This window comes from Macaca fascicularis, chromosome 18 (genome assembly GCF_037993035.2).
Source record: "Macaca fascicularis isolate 582-1 chromosome 18, T2T-MFA8v1.1".
In the NCBI taxonomy this organism is placed as follows: Eukaryota; Metazoa; Chordata; class Mammalia; order Primates; family Cercopithecidae; genus Macaca; species Macaca fascicularis.
The window spans coordinates 63,397,317-63,412,642 of record NC_088392.1 but is presented as its reverse complement, the minus strand read 5'-3'; the positions used below and the strand labels follow the sequence as shown (position 1 = coordinate 63,412,642).

At 39.3% G+C, this 15,326-nt stretch overlaps 1 protein-coding gene across 5 annotated transcripts in view; it reads left to right on the top strand.

Moving 5' to 3' along the window:
• Positions 1-11,823, top strand: part of TAF4B (TATA-box binding protein associated factor 4b) — a 164,133-nt gene extending 152,310 nt beyond the window's left edge. For 3 of the 5 annotated variants that reach the window (XM_065533972.2, XM_045378311.3, XM_065533971.2), the window contains 2 exons: positions 9,645-9,759; positions 9,973-11,823. In XM_065533972.2, the coding sequence (XP_065390044.1) occupies positions 9,645-9,759; positions 9,973-10,250 (393 nt within the window). In that variant the 3' untranslated portion in view covers positions 10,251-11,823. The remainder of the gene's footprint in view (positions 1-9,644; positions 9,760-9,972) is intronic. The other 2 variants (XM_045378313.3, XM_065533974.2) reach the window with 1 other exon arrangement.
• The last annotated feature ends 3,503 nt before the right edge of the window (positions 11,824-15,326 follow it).

The window sequence follows — 15,326 nt, the reverse complement described above, 5'->3', positions numbered from 1 at the left end:
ACAGGACTAAGAAACTCAATCAAAACCACTCAACTACATGGAAACTGAACAGCCTGCTCCTGAATGACTACTGGGTGCATAACGAAATGAAGGCAAAAATAAAGATGTTCTTTGAAACCAGTGAGAACAAAGATACAACATACCAGAATCTCTGGGACACATTTAAAGCAGTGTGTAGAGGGAAATTTATAGCACTAAATTCCCACAAGAGAAAGCAGGAAAGATCTAAAATTGACACCCTAACATCACAATTAAAAGAACTAGAGAAGCAAGAGCAAACACATTCAAAAGCCAGCAGAAGGCAAGAAATAACTAAGATCAGAGCAGAACTGAAGGAGATAGAGACACAAAAAACCCTTCAAAAAATCAGTGTATCCAGGAGCTGGTTTTTTGAAAAGATCAACAAAATTGAGAGACCTCTAGCAAGACTAATAAAGAAGAAAAGAAAGAAGAATCAAATAGATGCAATAAAAAATGATAAAGGGGATATCACCACCGACCCCACAGAAATACAAACTACCATCAGAAAATACTATAAACACCTCTACATAAATAAACTAGAAAATCTAGAAGAAATGGATAAATTCCTGGACACATACACTCTCCCAAGACTAAACCAGGAAGAAGTTGAATCCCTGAATAGACCAATAACAGGCTCTGAAATTGAGACAATAATTAATAGCCTACCAACCAAAAAAAGTCCAGGACCAGATGGATTCACAGCCAAATTCTACCAGAGGTACGAGGAGGAGCTGGTACCATTCCTTCTGAAACTATTCCAATCAATAGAAAAAGAGAGAATCCTCCCTAACTCATTTTATGAGGCCAACATCATCCTGATACCAAAGCCTGGCAGAGACACAACAAAAAAAGAGATTTTTAGACCAATATCCCTGGTGAACATCAATGCAAAAATCCTCAGTAAAATACTGGCAAACCGAATCCAGCACATCAAAAAGCTTATCCACCATGATCAAGTGGGCTTCATCCTTGGGATGCAAGGCTGGTTCAACATACGCAAATCAATAAACGTAATCCAGCATATAAACAGAACCAAAGACAAAAGCCACATGATTATCTCAATAGATGCAGAAAAGGCCTTTGACAAAATTCACCAGCCCTTCATGCTAAAAACTCTCAATAAATTTGGTATTGATGGAACGTATCTCAAAATAATAAGAGCTATTTATGACAAACCCACAGCCAATATCATACTGAATGGGCAAAAACTGGAAGCATTCCCCTTGAAAACTGGCATAAGACAGGGATATGCCCTCTCTCACCACTCCTATTGAATATAGTGTTGGAAGTTCTGGTCAGGGCAGTCAGGCAAGAGAAAGAAATAAAGGGTATTCAATTAGGAAAAGAAGAAGTCAAATTGTCCCTGTTTGCAGATGACATGATTGTTATTTAGAAAACCCGATTGTCTCAGCCCCAAATCTCCTTAAGCTGATAAGCAACTTCAGCAAAGTCTTAGGATGCAAAGTCATAATGTGCAAAAACCACAAGCATTCTTATACACCAATAACAGACAAACAGCCAAATCATGAATGAACTCCCATTCACAATTGCTTTAAAGAGAATAAAATACCTAGGAATCCAACTTACAAGGGATGCGAAGGACCTCTTCAAGGAGAACTACAAACCACTGCTCAGTGAAATAAAAGAGGACACAAACAAATGGAAGAACATTCCATGCCTATGGATAGGAACAATCAATATTGTGAAAATGGTCATACTGCCCAAGGTAATTTGTAGATTCAATTCCATCCCCATCAAGCTACCAGTTACTTTCTTCACAGAATTGGAAAAAACTACTTTCAAGTTCATATGGAACCAAAAAAGAGCCCGCATTGCCAAGACAATCCTAAGCCAAAAGAACAAAGCTGGAGGCATCACACTACCTGACTTCAAACTATACTACAAGGCTACAGTAACCAAAACAGCATGGTACTGGTTCCAAAACAGAGATATAGAACAATGGAACAGAACAGAGCCCTCAGAAATAATACCACACATCTACAACCATCTGATCTTTGACAAACCTGACAAAAACAAGAAATGGGGAAAGGATTCCCTATTTAATAGATGGTGCTGGGAGAACTGGCTAGCCATAAGTAGAAAGCTGAAACTGGATGCCTTCCTTATACCTTATATAAAAATTAATTCAAGATGGATTACAGACTTAAATTTTAGATCTAAAACCATAAAAACCCTAGAAGAAAACCTAGGTAATACCATTCAGGACACAGGCATGGGCAAGGACTTCATGTCTAAAACACCAAAAGGGATGGCAACAAGGGCCAGAGTTGACAAATGGGATCTGATTAAACTGAAGAACTTCTGTACAACAAAAGAAACTACCATCAGAGTGAACAGGCAACCTACAGAATGGGAGAAAATTTTTGCAATCTACTCATCTGACAAAGGGCTAATATCCAGAACCTACAAAGAACTCAAATTTACAAGAAAAAAAACCCAGCCCCATCAAAAAGTGGGCAAAGGGTATGACCAGATACTTCTCAAAAGAAGACATTTATGCAGCCAGCAGACACATGAAAAAATGCTCATCATCACTAGCTGTCAGAGAAATGCAAATCAGAACCACAATGAGATACCATCTCATACCAGTTAGAATGGTGATCATTAAAAAGTCAGGAAACAACAGGTGCTGGAGAGGATGTGGAGAAATAGGAACACTTTTACACTGTTGGTGGGACTGTAAACTAGTTCAACCATTGTAGAAGACAGTGTGGCGATTCCTCAAGGATCTAAAACTAGAGAAATACCATTTGACCCAGCCATCCCACTACTGGGTGTATACCCAAAGGATTATAAATCATGCTGCTATAAAGACATATGCACACGTATGTTTATTGTGGCACTATTCACAATAGCAAAGACTTGGAATCAACTCACATGTCCATCAATGATAGACTGGATTAGGAAAATGTGGCATATATACACCATAGAATACTATGCAGCCATAAAAAAGGATGAGTTCATGTCCTTTGTAGGGACGTGGATGCAGCTGGAAACCATCATTCTCAGCAAACTATTGCAGGAACAGAAGACCAAACACCACTTGTTCTCACTCATAGGTGGGAATTGAACAATGAGAACACTTAGACACAGGAAGGGGAACATCACCCACTGGGCCTGTTATGGGTTGGGGGAGGGGGAAGGGATAGCATTAGGACACATACCTAATGTAAATGACGAGTTAATGGGTGCAGCACACCAACATGGCACATGTATACATACGTAACCTGCACGTTGTGCACATGTACCCTAGAACATAAAGTATAATATATATATATACACACACACACACATATATATATATATAAAGAATAAAATGAAGGTGATAAAGATGAGAGAGCTGTTGCTTCAGAAATTTTGCTTGTTGACCAGCAGAGGGCAGTCAAATTTGAAGCTCAGTATTTTTCTGTCCTGTGTTCCCCTTTAAGGCCTAGAAGCTTGGGTATTTTTAATATAAATTTTCAGTGTTCTTGTTACACTGGGTCAGGTATCCAGGGCACTTTTATTTATTTTTGCTTCGGAAACTTAGAAGATGTTCAGTTGTTTTTTTTTTTTTTTTTTTTTCTGGAGCTGGGTCTTCTTTCTACTCCCTATTCTTCATTGGACCTTGTTTCCTCCTTAAAGCTGAAAAGACTTGAGCCATCCCTTAAGAGCTGCCATGGTGGCATGAGGTTGTGACTTAGTGTAAATCAGGTAGAATCTGAGAATGTCATGAATCTTTGCCTCTTGATTCCTGTATTAAGAAATTCTCAGTTTTTGTGTTTGGTTAACTATTCAGATTCTGGGACACAAATTTTGCTTTTATTAGTCTTAGGATTCAGGGAATTGAATGAAAGAGATTGACTTTTAGTTTCTAGAGACAATATTGATAAGCTTAGTTGATTCTGTACAGCAGCAGGCTCCTCCACTATTTAATTTGAGGAGTGTAAGAAAAACTTGTCACAAAAACTATCCACCTGTCACATGTCTGAAATGCCCATCAGTCTACTTTGGAGCTTTAGGCATTCAAGGCTCCCTTAAAATTCAGAAATTTCACTGAGAGGGACAAGGTAAGTATGGCAGCACAAATTATTTCTCTTGAGTTCAGTAACCAGTGATTTAGTGAAGACTTGAGAGAATAGGACCTGGATAGGAGGGGGATGGGAAAAAAGCTCTGGAGCTAGAATTACACTGTTTTCTGTTTGTAAACCTTCAGTGCCTTCCTACTAACTAGGGACTTCATTATGAGAATAGGGCGAACATTTTTAGAGCATATACCATTCTCATTTAATCTTCACACCAGCCATATGAGATAATTAGTATTACTGTCCCTAGTTTGCAGATTGGGAAACTGAGGCACAGAGAAATTAAGTAATTTGAGATTGCCTATGGAGGAGACAATGAGTGTTTACCACCGTTCGGTTATGTATGTCTTATGCTGCCTAGTACAGTTCCTTGCCCATAGTAGGTTACCAGTAACCCAGATAATTTTGAATGGAATCAGAACATGGACTAGCATGAAGCTACATTACCATGGATGGTGGCTCTTGGGAGGAGAGGCTTGTATGGAGTCACTATAAACCCCAACATGATTCCTGAAGACCCTGGGTTCATAAAGATGTCCTTTCTGCTTCTAATGTGGTAGAGCAGTCATCTAATTTAAGGAAATATGGAAAAAGAAGTAGAAAACCCTTTAAAGGTTATATTTCACAACACCTGCTGTATTAAGTTGAAGGGATAAAAATTGGATTACTAGTTATTTTTAGTAATTTAATATCATTATTAAAATGGTGCTACTTATCTAAAATTGGTAACTGATGATTTTGCATTTTTTCTTGTTAGAGCAATGGAGTTCCTCAAAAGTTTCATTATAAAAACAAGAAACTTAGTTTAGTGGTATAACAAAACAAATTAGGTGAGATAAGTTGTTAGTGGGCTGGGTAACATTAATGGGTAACAATTATCTGGCAATTTTAGAAGATGTTAACATTTAGGTTTGAGTCGGCTTCCTAGGACATCTGTTGTGCACCTGGGAAATGAATTGTTTGTTTCATCTTTCATTTTCATCCAGGAGAAGAATCCAGATTAAGGAATATCTTCATGTAGAAAGTTACATGGGAAAACCTTCTATTTCCAAAATGAACAGTATGCTAACAGTGAGAAGAATAAACAGCCCTTTTTTTTTTTCCTTCTTAAAAACTCTGGGCCCTTAATCACGTTACTATTCTTTGTGATTTCTAATGTGACCAGAAATCAGTCCTAGTCAACTCTGGGGAAAGGACTTGGTGAGGCAGAGGAAAATTAAAACTGATGGTGAAAAAGTAGGTTTGGTTTTTATGGCTGTAAGTTATCTGTGTACTCTCTACCCTCTTAACTGTGGATAATTGAGAGTAGATGGTTATTTTGGCCAGGTCATTGTGATTGACAAGTTACAATTGCGGACTTCGCCAAATCATAAGCTCAGGAATAAAAATGCTACATATTTTGTATTCAGATTCAAGAAAGATTGACTTTCTAGTTAGCTGCTATTTGGGGAAAGAGAATGCTATCACCTTTGTAAAGTTGTGAATCATGAAAGACATTTCTGTTGGGTTACTGAAAATCCCTTGGGGTTTTTTTCATTTATAACATTGCCTCAGGCCCTCTGCTGCATCCTGTTGGAATGACCTTCTTTTCAACTCTGTGCTGGCAGCTGTAATATGGCTCTTTCCCCTGAATCCTTCAGGCTTGTCACATGACAAACATGAACTGTGACCCCTTTGTTCCTTACTCAGATGATTAGGTCTCTTTATTTTTTTTTTCTGTTTGACAATTTTGCCTTATTGTCTTTCCTTTCCCCCCTCTCTTTGCTTCCATGTTAATTTCTTCCTGAGGCAAGGTTTTTGGGGTAGCGATTTAATTTTTTATTGAAATATAGCATCAATATAAAAAGTACACAAGTCATAAGCTCAGCACAATTTTCACAGCATGAACACATTCATGTAGGCAGTAGTTAGATCAAGAAGGAAACATCATCAGAACTCCAGACAACCTCACTCTTCTAATCACTTCTCATCTCCCCCATGAGAACTCACTCTCCTGACTTTTTTTTAGCTTTGTCTGTTTGGGGACTTGGTAGAAATTGAATCATACAGTATGAATTCCTTTGTGTCTGGTTCCTTTCATTGAACATTTTTGTGATACTTTTTCATGTTACCCAGTCATTATTGCTGTGTATCATTCCATGGTATGATTATTCCACAATTTATTGTACTCTTAATGTACTCACTTGGATTGTTTCTAGCTTAGGGCTCTTGTGGATAGTTGTCATCCTTATACAATATCTTTTGATGAACCCATGGCATATTTCTGGGTATTTACATAGATGTGGAATTGCCGAGACATTGTGTCTGTCTAGCCAGTTATTTTACAATTTCATATAAAACACCAAAGTACTGATTTTAGGTAAACTCTTAGAAGATTTATTAACATATAGATACAGTTTTAGTGTAATATATCTAATTTATGGCTAAAGAAATTGCCTCTAGTTAAATGTATTGAAGGTTTTTGTTTTTTTGAGACAGAGTCTCACTCTGTCATCCAGGCTGTAGTGCAGTGGCATGATCTTGGCTCACTTCACCCTCTGCCTCCTGGGTTCAAGCAGTTCTTCCACCTCAGCCTCCCGAGTAAGTGAGCTTACAGACACACACCACCACGCCCGGCTCATTTTTTAATTTTTTTGGTAGAGATGGGGTTTCACCATGTTAGCCAGGCTGGTCTTGAACTCTTGACCTCAAGTGATTTGCTTGCCTTGGCCTAAATATATTGTAGTTTTAAACGGGTTGCTCCTGTAAACAACAAAACTGCCACTCACTGCCAATTATGTGTTTTAGTAACTTTCTTCCTAATATGTACTTTTTATTCAATTTTCTAAACAAAACTGAACTTTTGGTGCCATTCTGCAAAAATCTTATGAAGATATTTTGATGGTAATAATTTACAGTAGTTAAAATTACATCTGAGTTACACCATCTCTGAGTGTTGGTGCTAGCAGAGTGACACGCTAGTGCTTCACTGCCAGGCTTAGCTGAAGTTCCGGAGGCTTACACTTGTACAAATTGCATTCATTACCAAGAACCCTGCAGAAGTAGCGAGAGACTGGCTGTATGCTGTGGATGGGCTCCGGGATAAGTAGCCAAACAATTGTGCAGCTGAGACCGATCTTTTTTTCCTCTTTTAGAATGTGGACTTTCCAGAATTTTTTCCATGGATACTTATAACAGGTTTAACTTAATGAGTATAAAAATATGACTGCGATACCATGTCCCTCAAAAACTGGGTAGTATCTCTTAAACAAGTTTTATTTGTCCATCAGATAAAGTACCCCTAAGTCATGCTGTGAACATGCATGGAATTAAGTTTGACTGATTTTGACCATGGTGTTTTGGAGACCTTAAGAGATTTCCTTCCTCTCCATCAAAACAAAACAAGAAACCCAAAAAGGTGGAAGGAGTAATTAAAATTTAATGGTTATAAAAGGACAGTAACAGAACCAGATTTTCTTCCTATGTTAGGTAAATATCTTTTCTTATGTATGTCTTTTTTTTTTTTTTTTTTTTTTTTTTTGAGACGGAGTCTCGCTCTGTCACCCAGGCTGGAGTACAGTGGCCGGATCTCAGCTCACTGCAAGCTCTGTCTCCCAGGTTTATGCCATTCTCCTGCCTCAGCCTCCCGAGTAGCTGGGACTACAGGCGCCCGCCACCTCGCCCAGCTAGTTTTTTTGTATTTTTAGTAGAGACGGGGTTTCACCGTGTTAGCCAGGATGGTCTCGATCTCCTGACCTTGTGATCCACCCGTCTCGGCCTCCCAAAGTGCTGGGATTACAGGCTTGAGCCACCGCTCCCGGCCTATGTATGTCTTTTGGGTGGATAAAAGACATTTGCCAGTCCTATTGAGACGTTTTTTGAAACAAAGGATTTTGTTTTGAAACAAAGGTAAAAAGAATCAAAGGATTTCATTTGTACAAAATTACCCTTTGAGAGTTCTATGTTTTTCTTTTCTTCCAATTAAAAGTAATAGCATATAGACGTACTGGTAATTCATATTGGTAAACACATTCGGAAAACTGTCTTACTTACAGGAGTGTTGTGTTTTCATCATTTTAAAATGACATTTAGAATTCTTGTTCTGTTTTAAACCGGTACATTCAATTTAGAAAATATTGTGGATATTTTGTTTGATATGTGTTGCTCTGTGAACTCTGCTAAGCCCTAGAGGAGACAGAAACCATAGTCCTTGTTCTCAGAAAGCTTACGGTCTAGTGGGTATGTGGTGGTGGTGGGAGCATATACAAATTACTGTAATACGATGTAAGGTCATTGCCACGGTGAGATTTCCTTGGATGAAGGACAGGTAGACCCATTTGAAATGGGTCTTAAAAGATGGGTAGATTGGCCTAGAATGGCCTCTTTGCGAATCTCTGTCTATTGTGGCTGCAGTTAAGATGCCTTGTAAAGGAGCAATGGGAAGTGAGGCTGGAGAGAAGGAAGCCAGGGTGATGGGTTTATATGTGATATGGTGGATGATACAGCACAGTGGTTAAGATCACTTACTTTATTTTTATTTTTATTATTTTTATTTTTTTGAGACAGAGTCTTGCTCTGTTGTCCAGGCGGGAATGCAGTAGCGCGATCTCAGCTCACTGCAGCCTCCGCCTCCCAGGTTCAACTTTCCTGCCTCAGCCTCCCTAGTAGCTGGGATTACAGGCACATGCCACCACACCCGGCTAATTTTTTTATTTTTAGTAGAGACGGGGTTTCACCATGTTGGCCAGGCTGGTCTTGAACTCCTGACTTCAGGTGAGCTGCCCACCTCGACCTCCCAAAGTGCTGGGATTACAGACGTGAGCTACCGTGCCCAACCAGAGCATTTACTTTAAATCAAATTAGAAACTGAGTCACAGCTCAACTTTGCTATGTGACCTTGAACAGATTGCTTAACCTGTCTAAGCTCAGTTTCCTCATTTGATAAATGGGGGCAGCGCTCATTTAAAACTGGCTGCAATTTTGTATAATAGAAAAGAGATAATATATGAAAAGTGCTCAGTGTGGTTCTCAAGAAGCTGCTCTGGGCAGTGGGGAGCCATTGAAGATTTTGGAACCATGGCCTTGTGGGATCTGAACAATGAAAGGCCTTCATTGTTATTTTCTATTATTGACATACAAAAGACTGCATACTTTTTTTTTTTTTTTTGAGACGGAGTCTCGCTCTATCGCCCAGGCTGGAGTACAGTGGCCGGATCTCAGCTCACCGCAAGCTCCGCCTCCCGGGTTCACGCCATTCTCCTGCCTCAGCCTCCTAAGTAGCTGTGACTACAGGCGTCCGCCACCTCACCCGGCTAGTTTTTTGTATTTTTTTTAGTAGAGACAGGGTTTCACTGTTTTAGCCAGGATGATCTCGATCTCCTGACCTCGTGATCCGCCTGTCTCGGCCTCCCAAAGTGCTGGGATTACAGGTTTGAGGCACCGCGCCCGGCCAAGACTGCATACATTTAAAGTATACATTTGATAGATTTTTATGTATGCATACAGCTATGAAATCATCACCACAATCGAAGTGATAAACACATCTGTTACTCTCAAAAGATTTGTGTAAGGCCTTTAAAGAGGGAAAGGCTGGCCTGCAATGCGCTGGAAAGAATGGAGCCAAGTAGAGCCTGGAAATGGAGAAACCACTTCAGAGGCTATTGCCATGCTGCAGGTGAGAAGGAAGGAAGGAATGAGCTCAGGTGATAGGTTTAGTGGCCATTTGAGGCTGACTGCTGGAGGACAGGGTTAGGTCTTCATCATTCCATTATCTCCAGTACCTAACCCAGTGACCAGGAGGTAGTGGGCTCTTACATGCTAGAATTGACAGGCTTTCCCTCTATGAAAGATTTTTATTTCAAATTGCTTTTCCTTTTATTATTTTTAGGGCTTAAAAGACAACCTTCTTGCTTCTGGGACATCCAGCCTGACAGCCACCAAACAATTGCATCGTCCAAGAATCACGAGAGTCTGCCTCAGGGACTTGATATTTTGTATGGAACAGGAACGGGAGATGAAGTATTCTCGAGCTCTATACCTGGCCCTTCTGAAGTGACCACTCCACTCTCCATCCAGATCCTTGCTATTTACTGCCAAAGAAGACACAAAGAGCATTGTTGCACTGTCCTGAAATTTCAATTTCTGGAAAATAATCACCAACATTGAAAGAGCATTGTTTACAGTTAGAAACTATATTAACTCTTACCTGTCCATCCCATGGGGCTCTTACAGACTCAAATTCATCTTTGTCTTCTTCATAAAATCAGTTATGAAATACACTTTGCACAGAATTCGGCATCTGCCCATCTGTGCATTAAATTAAAGCAAGTTAAGGCCCTGTTTGTTACTACCTGCCTCATCTGCCGAATTGTAGCAGGTGAGGTGTCCTTCCCTAATACAGCATGCATTGAGATGCAGGAGAAAGGAAGAGGTGTAAGAAAATACAAGAATGACTATTTCGTTCTATATTGAACCTGTCCCAAAGTGGTAGGTTTTCTGGGCAGGAATCAGAAGTTGCTTAGCTAACTATGACAGTCACCTTCTGTACATGACAGGCCACAGAGTAGGGCCTGTGGTGACTTTGGTCGGCTGAGTTCCAATGTTGTCAAAACGAGACAAATGGGGATAGATTGTGCCTGGGATTGCTAATTCTCTGCTTCATATCACCATATGCCGTTTCTGGTACCAAGTGAGGGGACGTCCTTATCAGGAAAACCTTAAAATTAAATCTACCAATGTATCTTGTTGAAAAAACGGAAAAGGTGCAAAGTATTAGAAGGAACGTTAAGGCATTGCTTTCAAACTGATGAGGGGAATGTGAAAATGATATCATAAAACAGGAAATGTGCTTCATACGCCCAAGAGGGGAAGAGGTAGAATCGGAACTCCAAAACAATTGGTACATGTTTTGTTGATGAGGAAAAAAAATCACAGCACAACCAAAAAGGAGAATGTACCAGATGTTTTCAAATTATAGTATTTTGAAAGGAAAATGTTATTTTTTGTTTTGTATTGTTTTAAATCCCAAGAAGGATAGTTTTTGTAGTTCCTTCTGTCATAATGTATTTTAGTTATCCTAAGTTTTAAGTGTGTTGGCACATTTAAAAAATCCTAACTGATGATGAGAAATTTTTAACAATAGGACTTTATGTTGGATTCTGTACTTAAAAGGTACTGTCAGTATCTCACTCTTCAGAATATGAGCTCTAAATATGAGAAGCAAGTTATATGTGTTCACCTGAGGAAGAAGCTGATGGACAAAGCAAACCCTCTTTAAAAAAAAGAAAATTCCACGTGTGTGGAATACAGCTGGTGAAAAATAATCACAGTAGTTAGAATCACATACAGAAAAAAATGATTGAATCCTCCAAGAAGGTATTTCGGAAATGGGAAATGCTATACTTATAAGAATTCAGAGGAAAAAAAACCACCTCACGTATGTTATTCTTCATCCTGTTCTTCCCATTGGGACTGTTATGGCCACATTCTACACTATAGTAAATTTTAAATTGGCCACTTTTTTTTTTTGTTTCAGCAAGTTATGTAAAATGCTATAAATTATGTGAATGTTAAAGGAGTACTTTAAGAAGAGATCTTTATCCAAAGTTGTTTTTGTATATTTAAATGCTTACCTTTATTTTTTGTAAAGTGCAGCCTACTCATTTATGTATAATCTTACTGATCAGATGTTTAAAATTATTTCAAATACTTCATTAAAATAATTATTTTATTATAAGAATAACTGCTTAGTCACTGACTTTGAAAACCATTGTCCTTAGTAGTTAGCCCCTGATGTGCTCACATTGCTGGGCTGTGAATTTTTCCTAGCTCGGACTGTGAGTTACTTTGGAGTATGGGCATTTTTGGTTCCAGAAAGTCACTTCAGATCCAAATTGTTGTATCACTTTATTTGACATCGTTGTAAATTTGCAGGCTATTTGATTCACAAAGAAAGCTAAGCATACTCATTACAAAAGCTTTTCTTGCCCATCAGGGTTTTTTACTAAGGTATTTTTCAAAATTTATTTTTAATATTCATTTTTAAACTTTGTCTTGTGAAATATATCTTAAGAAAGAACAAATAAGTGCATCCAAGGTATTCTTCTGTGCAGTTTGCAGAATGGTGGCCTTGGAGTAGATTTGATCTACAAATGCATTCTCCTTGACTCAGACAGTATTGCCAATGTTTTAATTCATAAGAATCTATATTTCCATTTCTTTTGAGAAATTAGAAGATCGGGAATCCCTAGCTGTACCCTGGTGGCAACAATCCATCAGAGCTAACCAGCAGCTGTCTACTTTAGATACACAGGCATAAGTTTACCTTCCCTTGCCTGATTCATTTAGGCATTGGAGTTCATGACCCTTTGCCTTCAATATTTATTTTGCAGCTGGGCCTCACACCTGTAATCCCCAGCACTTAGGGAGGCCGAGGTGGGAGGATTGCTTGAGGCTAAGTTTGAGACAGCCTGGGCAACACAGCAAGACCCACCTCTACAAAAAATGAAGGAATTAGCTGGGTGTGGTTATGTGCACCTGTAGTCCCAGCAACTCAGGAGGGCGAAGCAGGAGAATTGCTTGAGCCCAGGAGATTGAAGCTGCAGTGAGCTATGATCACACCACTGCACGCCAGCCTGGGTGACAGAACAAGATCCCATCTCAAAACAAAATGTGGCCTGGCACGGTGGCTCACGCCTGTAATCCCAGCACTTTGGGAGGCCAAGGTGGGTGGATCACTTGAGGTCAGCAGTTCAAGACCAGCCTGGCCAACGTGGTGAAACCCCATCTCTACTAAAAATACAAAAATTAGCCACTTGGGGTGTTAGGTGCCTGTAATCCCATCTACTGGGGAGGCTGAGGCAGGAGAATCATTTGAACCCGGGAGGGAGAGGTTGCAGTGAGCTGAGATCATGCCATTGCATTCCAGCCTGGGTGACAGAGTGAGACTCCATCTCAAAAGTGTGTGTGTGTGTGTGTGTTTATATACACATATACATGTATTTGTCTTGGGTGATGAACAGCTAAAAAGTACCAGAAATTCTCCATCTGTTTACTTTTTTAAAGCAACTCTACTGAGGTGTATTTTACATTAAAAAATACCCATTTCATATATTTACTTTTATTTGTTTCTATATTTTAGACCCAGGGTCTTACTCTGTCACCTGAGGCTGGAGTGCGGTTGTGTAATGATGGCTCACTGTAACCTTGAATTCTTGGGCTCAGGCGGTCCTCCCACCTCAGCCTCCCAAGTAGCTGGAATTACAGGGTTGTGCCACCACATCCGTCTAATTTTGTATTTTTAGCATAGGCGGGGTTTCACTGCATTGGTCAGGCTGGTCTTGAACTCCTGACCCCAAGTGATCCACCCGCCTTTGCCTCCCAAAGTGCTGGGATTACAGGTGTGAGCCACTGTGCCCAGCCCGCATTTACTTTTAATAAGACTGAACGATCTTTTAAATGGTCTCCTGCTGAACATTTTTGATTCACAATAAAAAAGTAAACTTTAATATTTCTTAAGACCTGCATCTGAGGTAAATTTTGTAAGAATTATGGAAAAACTTTATTTAGAATTAAGAATAGTTATACTAGTCATGGTTAAAACAGAGAACACAAGCCGTGTTAAGGCATATTCTTTAGAAAAATACGGAACCAAGTTCTCAAGTTGATTAGTTTGGACTTTATCTCTTTGCCTAGTTGTACTGTCAACCAACTGTTTATAAAACTTTTTCCTCAACAAGACTCAGTGATTGTGCAGAGATAAAACTATAATGTGTCACATGTTTACACATGACCTAGTCGTCAGTTTTTATTTTGTTTTTAACATTTCTGTCTTTTTAAACACTTTCATATGCCTCTCTGAACTATTTTTTTTTTTACATGTGGACATGATTTATAGCTGATATCAGCATCTTTTCTGACTTTTTAATAGTGCTTAATATTTTCATATGCATTTCAGCTGTATCACATTGGTGCATTTGCTTTTTTGCCGAAGTTGTTTCACCAGTTGAAAGTTGGTCTTCAGTAGATATTTTTGTTATTTTTCTTCTGGTAAACAATTGAGAGACTGTGCTGTACCAAACAAGAAACCGAAAGCGTTGATCATCATATAGCTGAACACTGGCTGATTCGGTGAGATATAGAAATATAAAGTAATAGAGTACATTACTATACACGGTATATAGATACAGAAAGTACTACAGATATATAAAGTAGGAGCATCACAGGCTATGTAGACCTTGCCACACTGAATATTTGTAGGAAGAAAATATTCCTGAGGAACTCATTTAAAGACTTTTGGCTTTGTTGGTAAACCACAGTGAGAGCAATTTTAATGGCAACTCTTAAAATAATGTTAGGTTGCCATCTCTCCAAGTTCTTTTACCATGGATGGTGGTGAAGCAGTATTGCTATGGGCGAGAGCATACCCTGGCTTCCCATCTTAGTTCTGCCTCTTTCCAGTGTGTGACCTTGGCAAATTATTCAACTTTTCTGTGCCTTTGTTTTCTTGCGTGTATATAATAGGGACCACCTGTGAGGTGGTTGGGGGACTTTATTACATTGTCATATGTAAAGCACTGTTCTAAGTGCTTTATGTGTGAACAGTGCTAGAACATATAGTGAACAGTATACAGTCCTGCATCACTTAATGACAGAGACGATGGGGATATGTTCTAAGAAATGCATCAGGCAATTTTGTCGTGCAAATATCATAGAGTATACTTAAACCTAAATGGTGTAGCCTACTACACACCTAGGCTATATGGTGTAGCCTGTTTCTCATAGGTTACAAACCTGTACAGCCTGTTACTGTACTGAATACAGCAATTGTAACACAATGGTAACTATTTGTGTTTCTAAACATACCTAAACATAGACAAGGTACTATAAAAATACAGTATTATAATTATGTGGCACATGGCCATGTATGTTGGTTATTATTGTTTTATAGATTTTTGAATGGCATAGTTCAACTTCCTGTCGGCCTGTAGTACCTTTTTTTTTTTTTGAGACAGAGTCTCACTCTGTTGCCCAGGCTGGAGTTCAGTGGCACCATCTTGGCTCACTGCAACCTCCGCCTCCCAAGTTCAAGCAATTCTCCTGCCTTAGCCTCCTGAGTAGCTGGGTTTACAGGCACGTGCCACCATACCCAGCTAATTTTTGTATTTTTAGCAGAGATGGGGTTTCTCCATGTTGGCCAGGCTGGTCTCGAACTCCTGACCTCAGGTGATCCTCCCGCCTTGG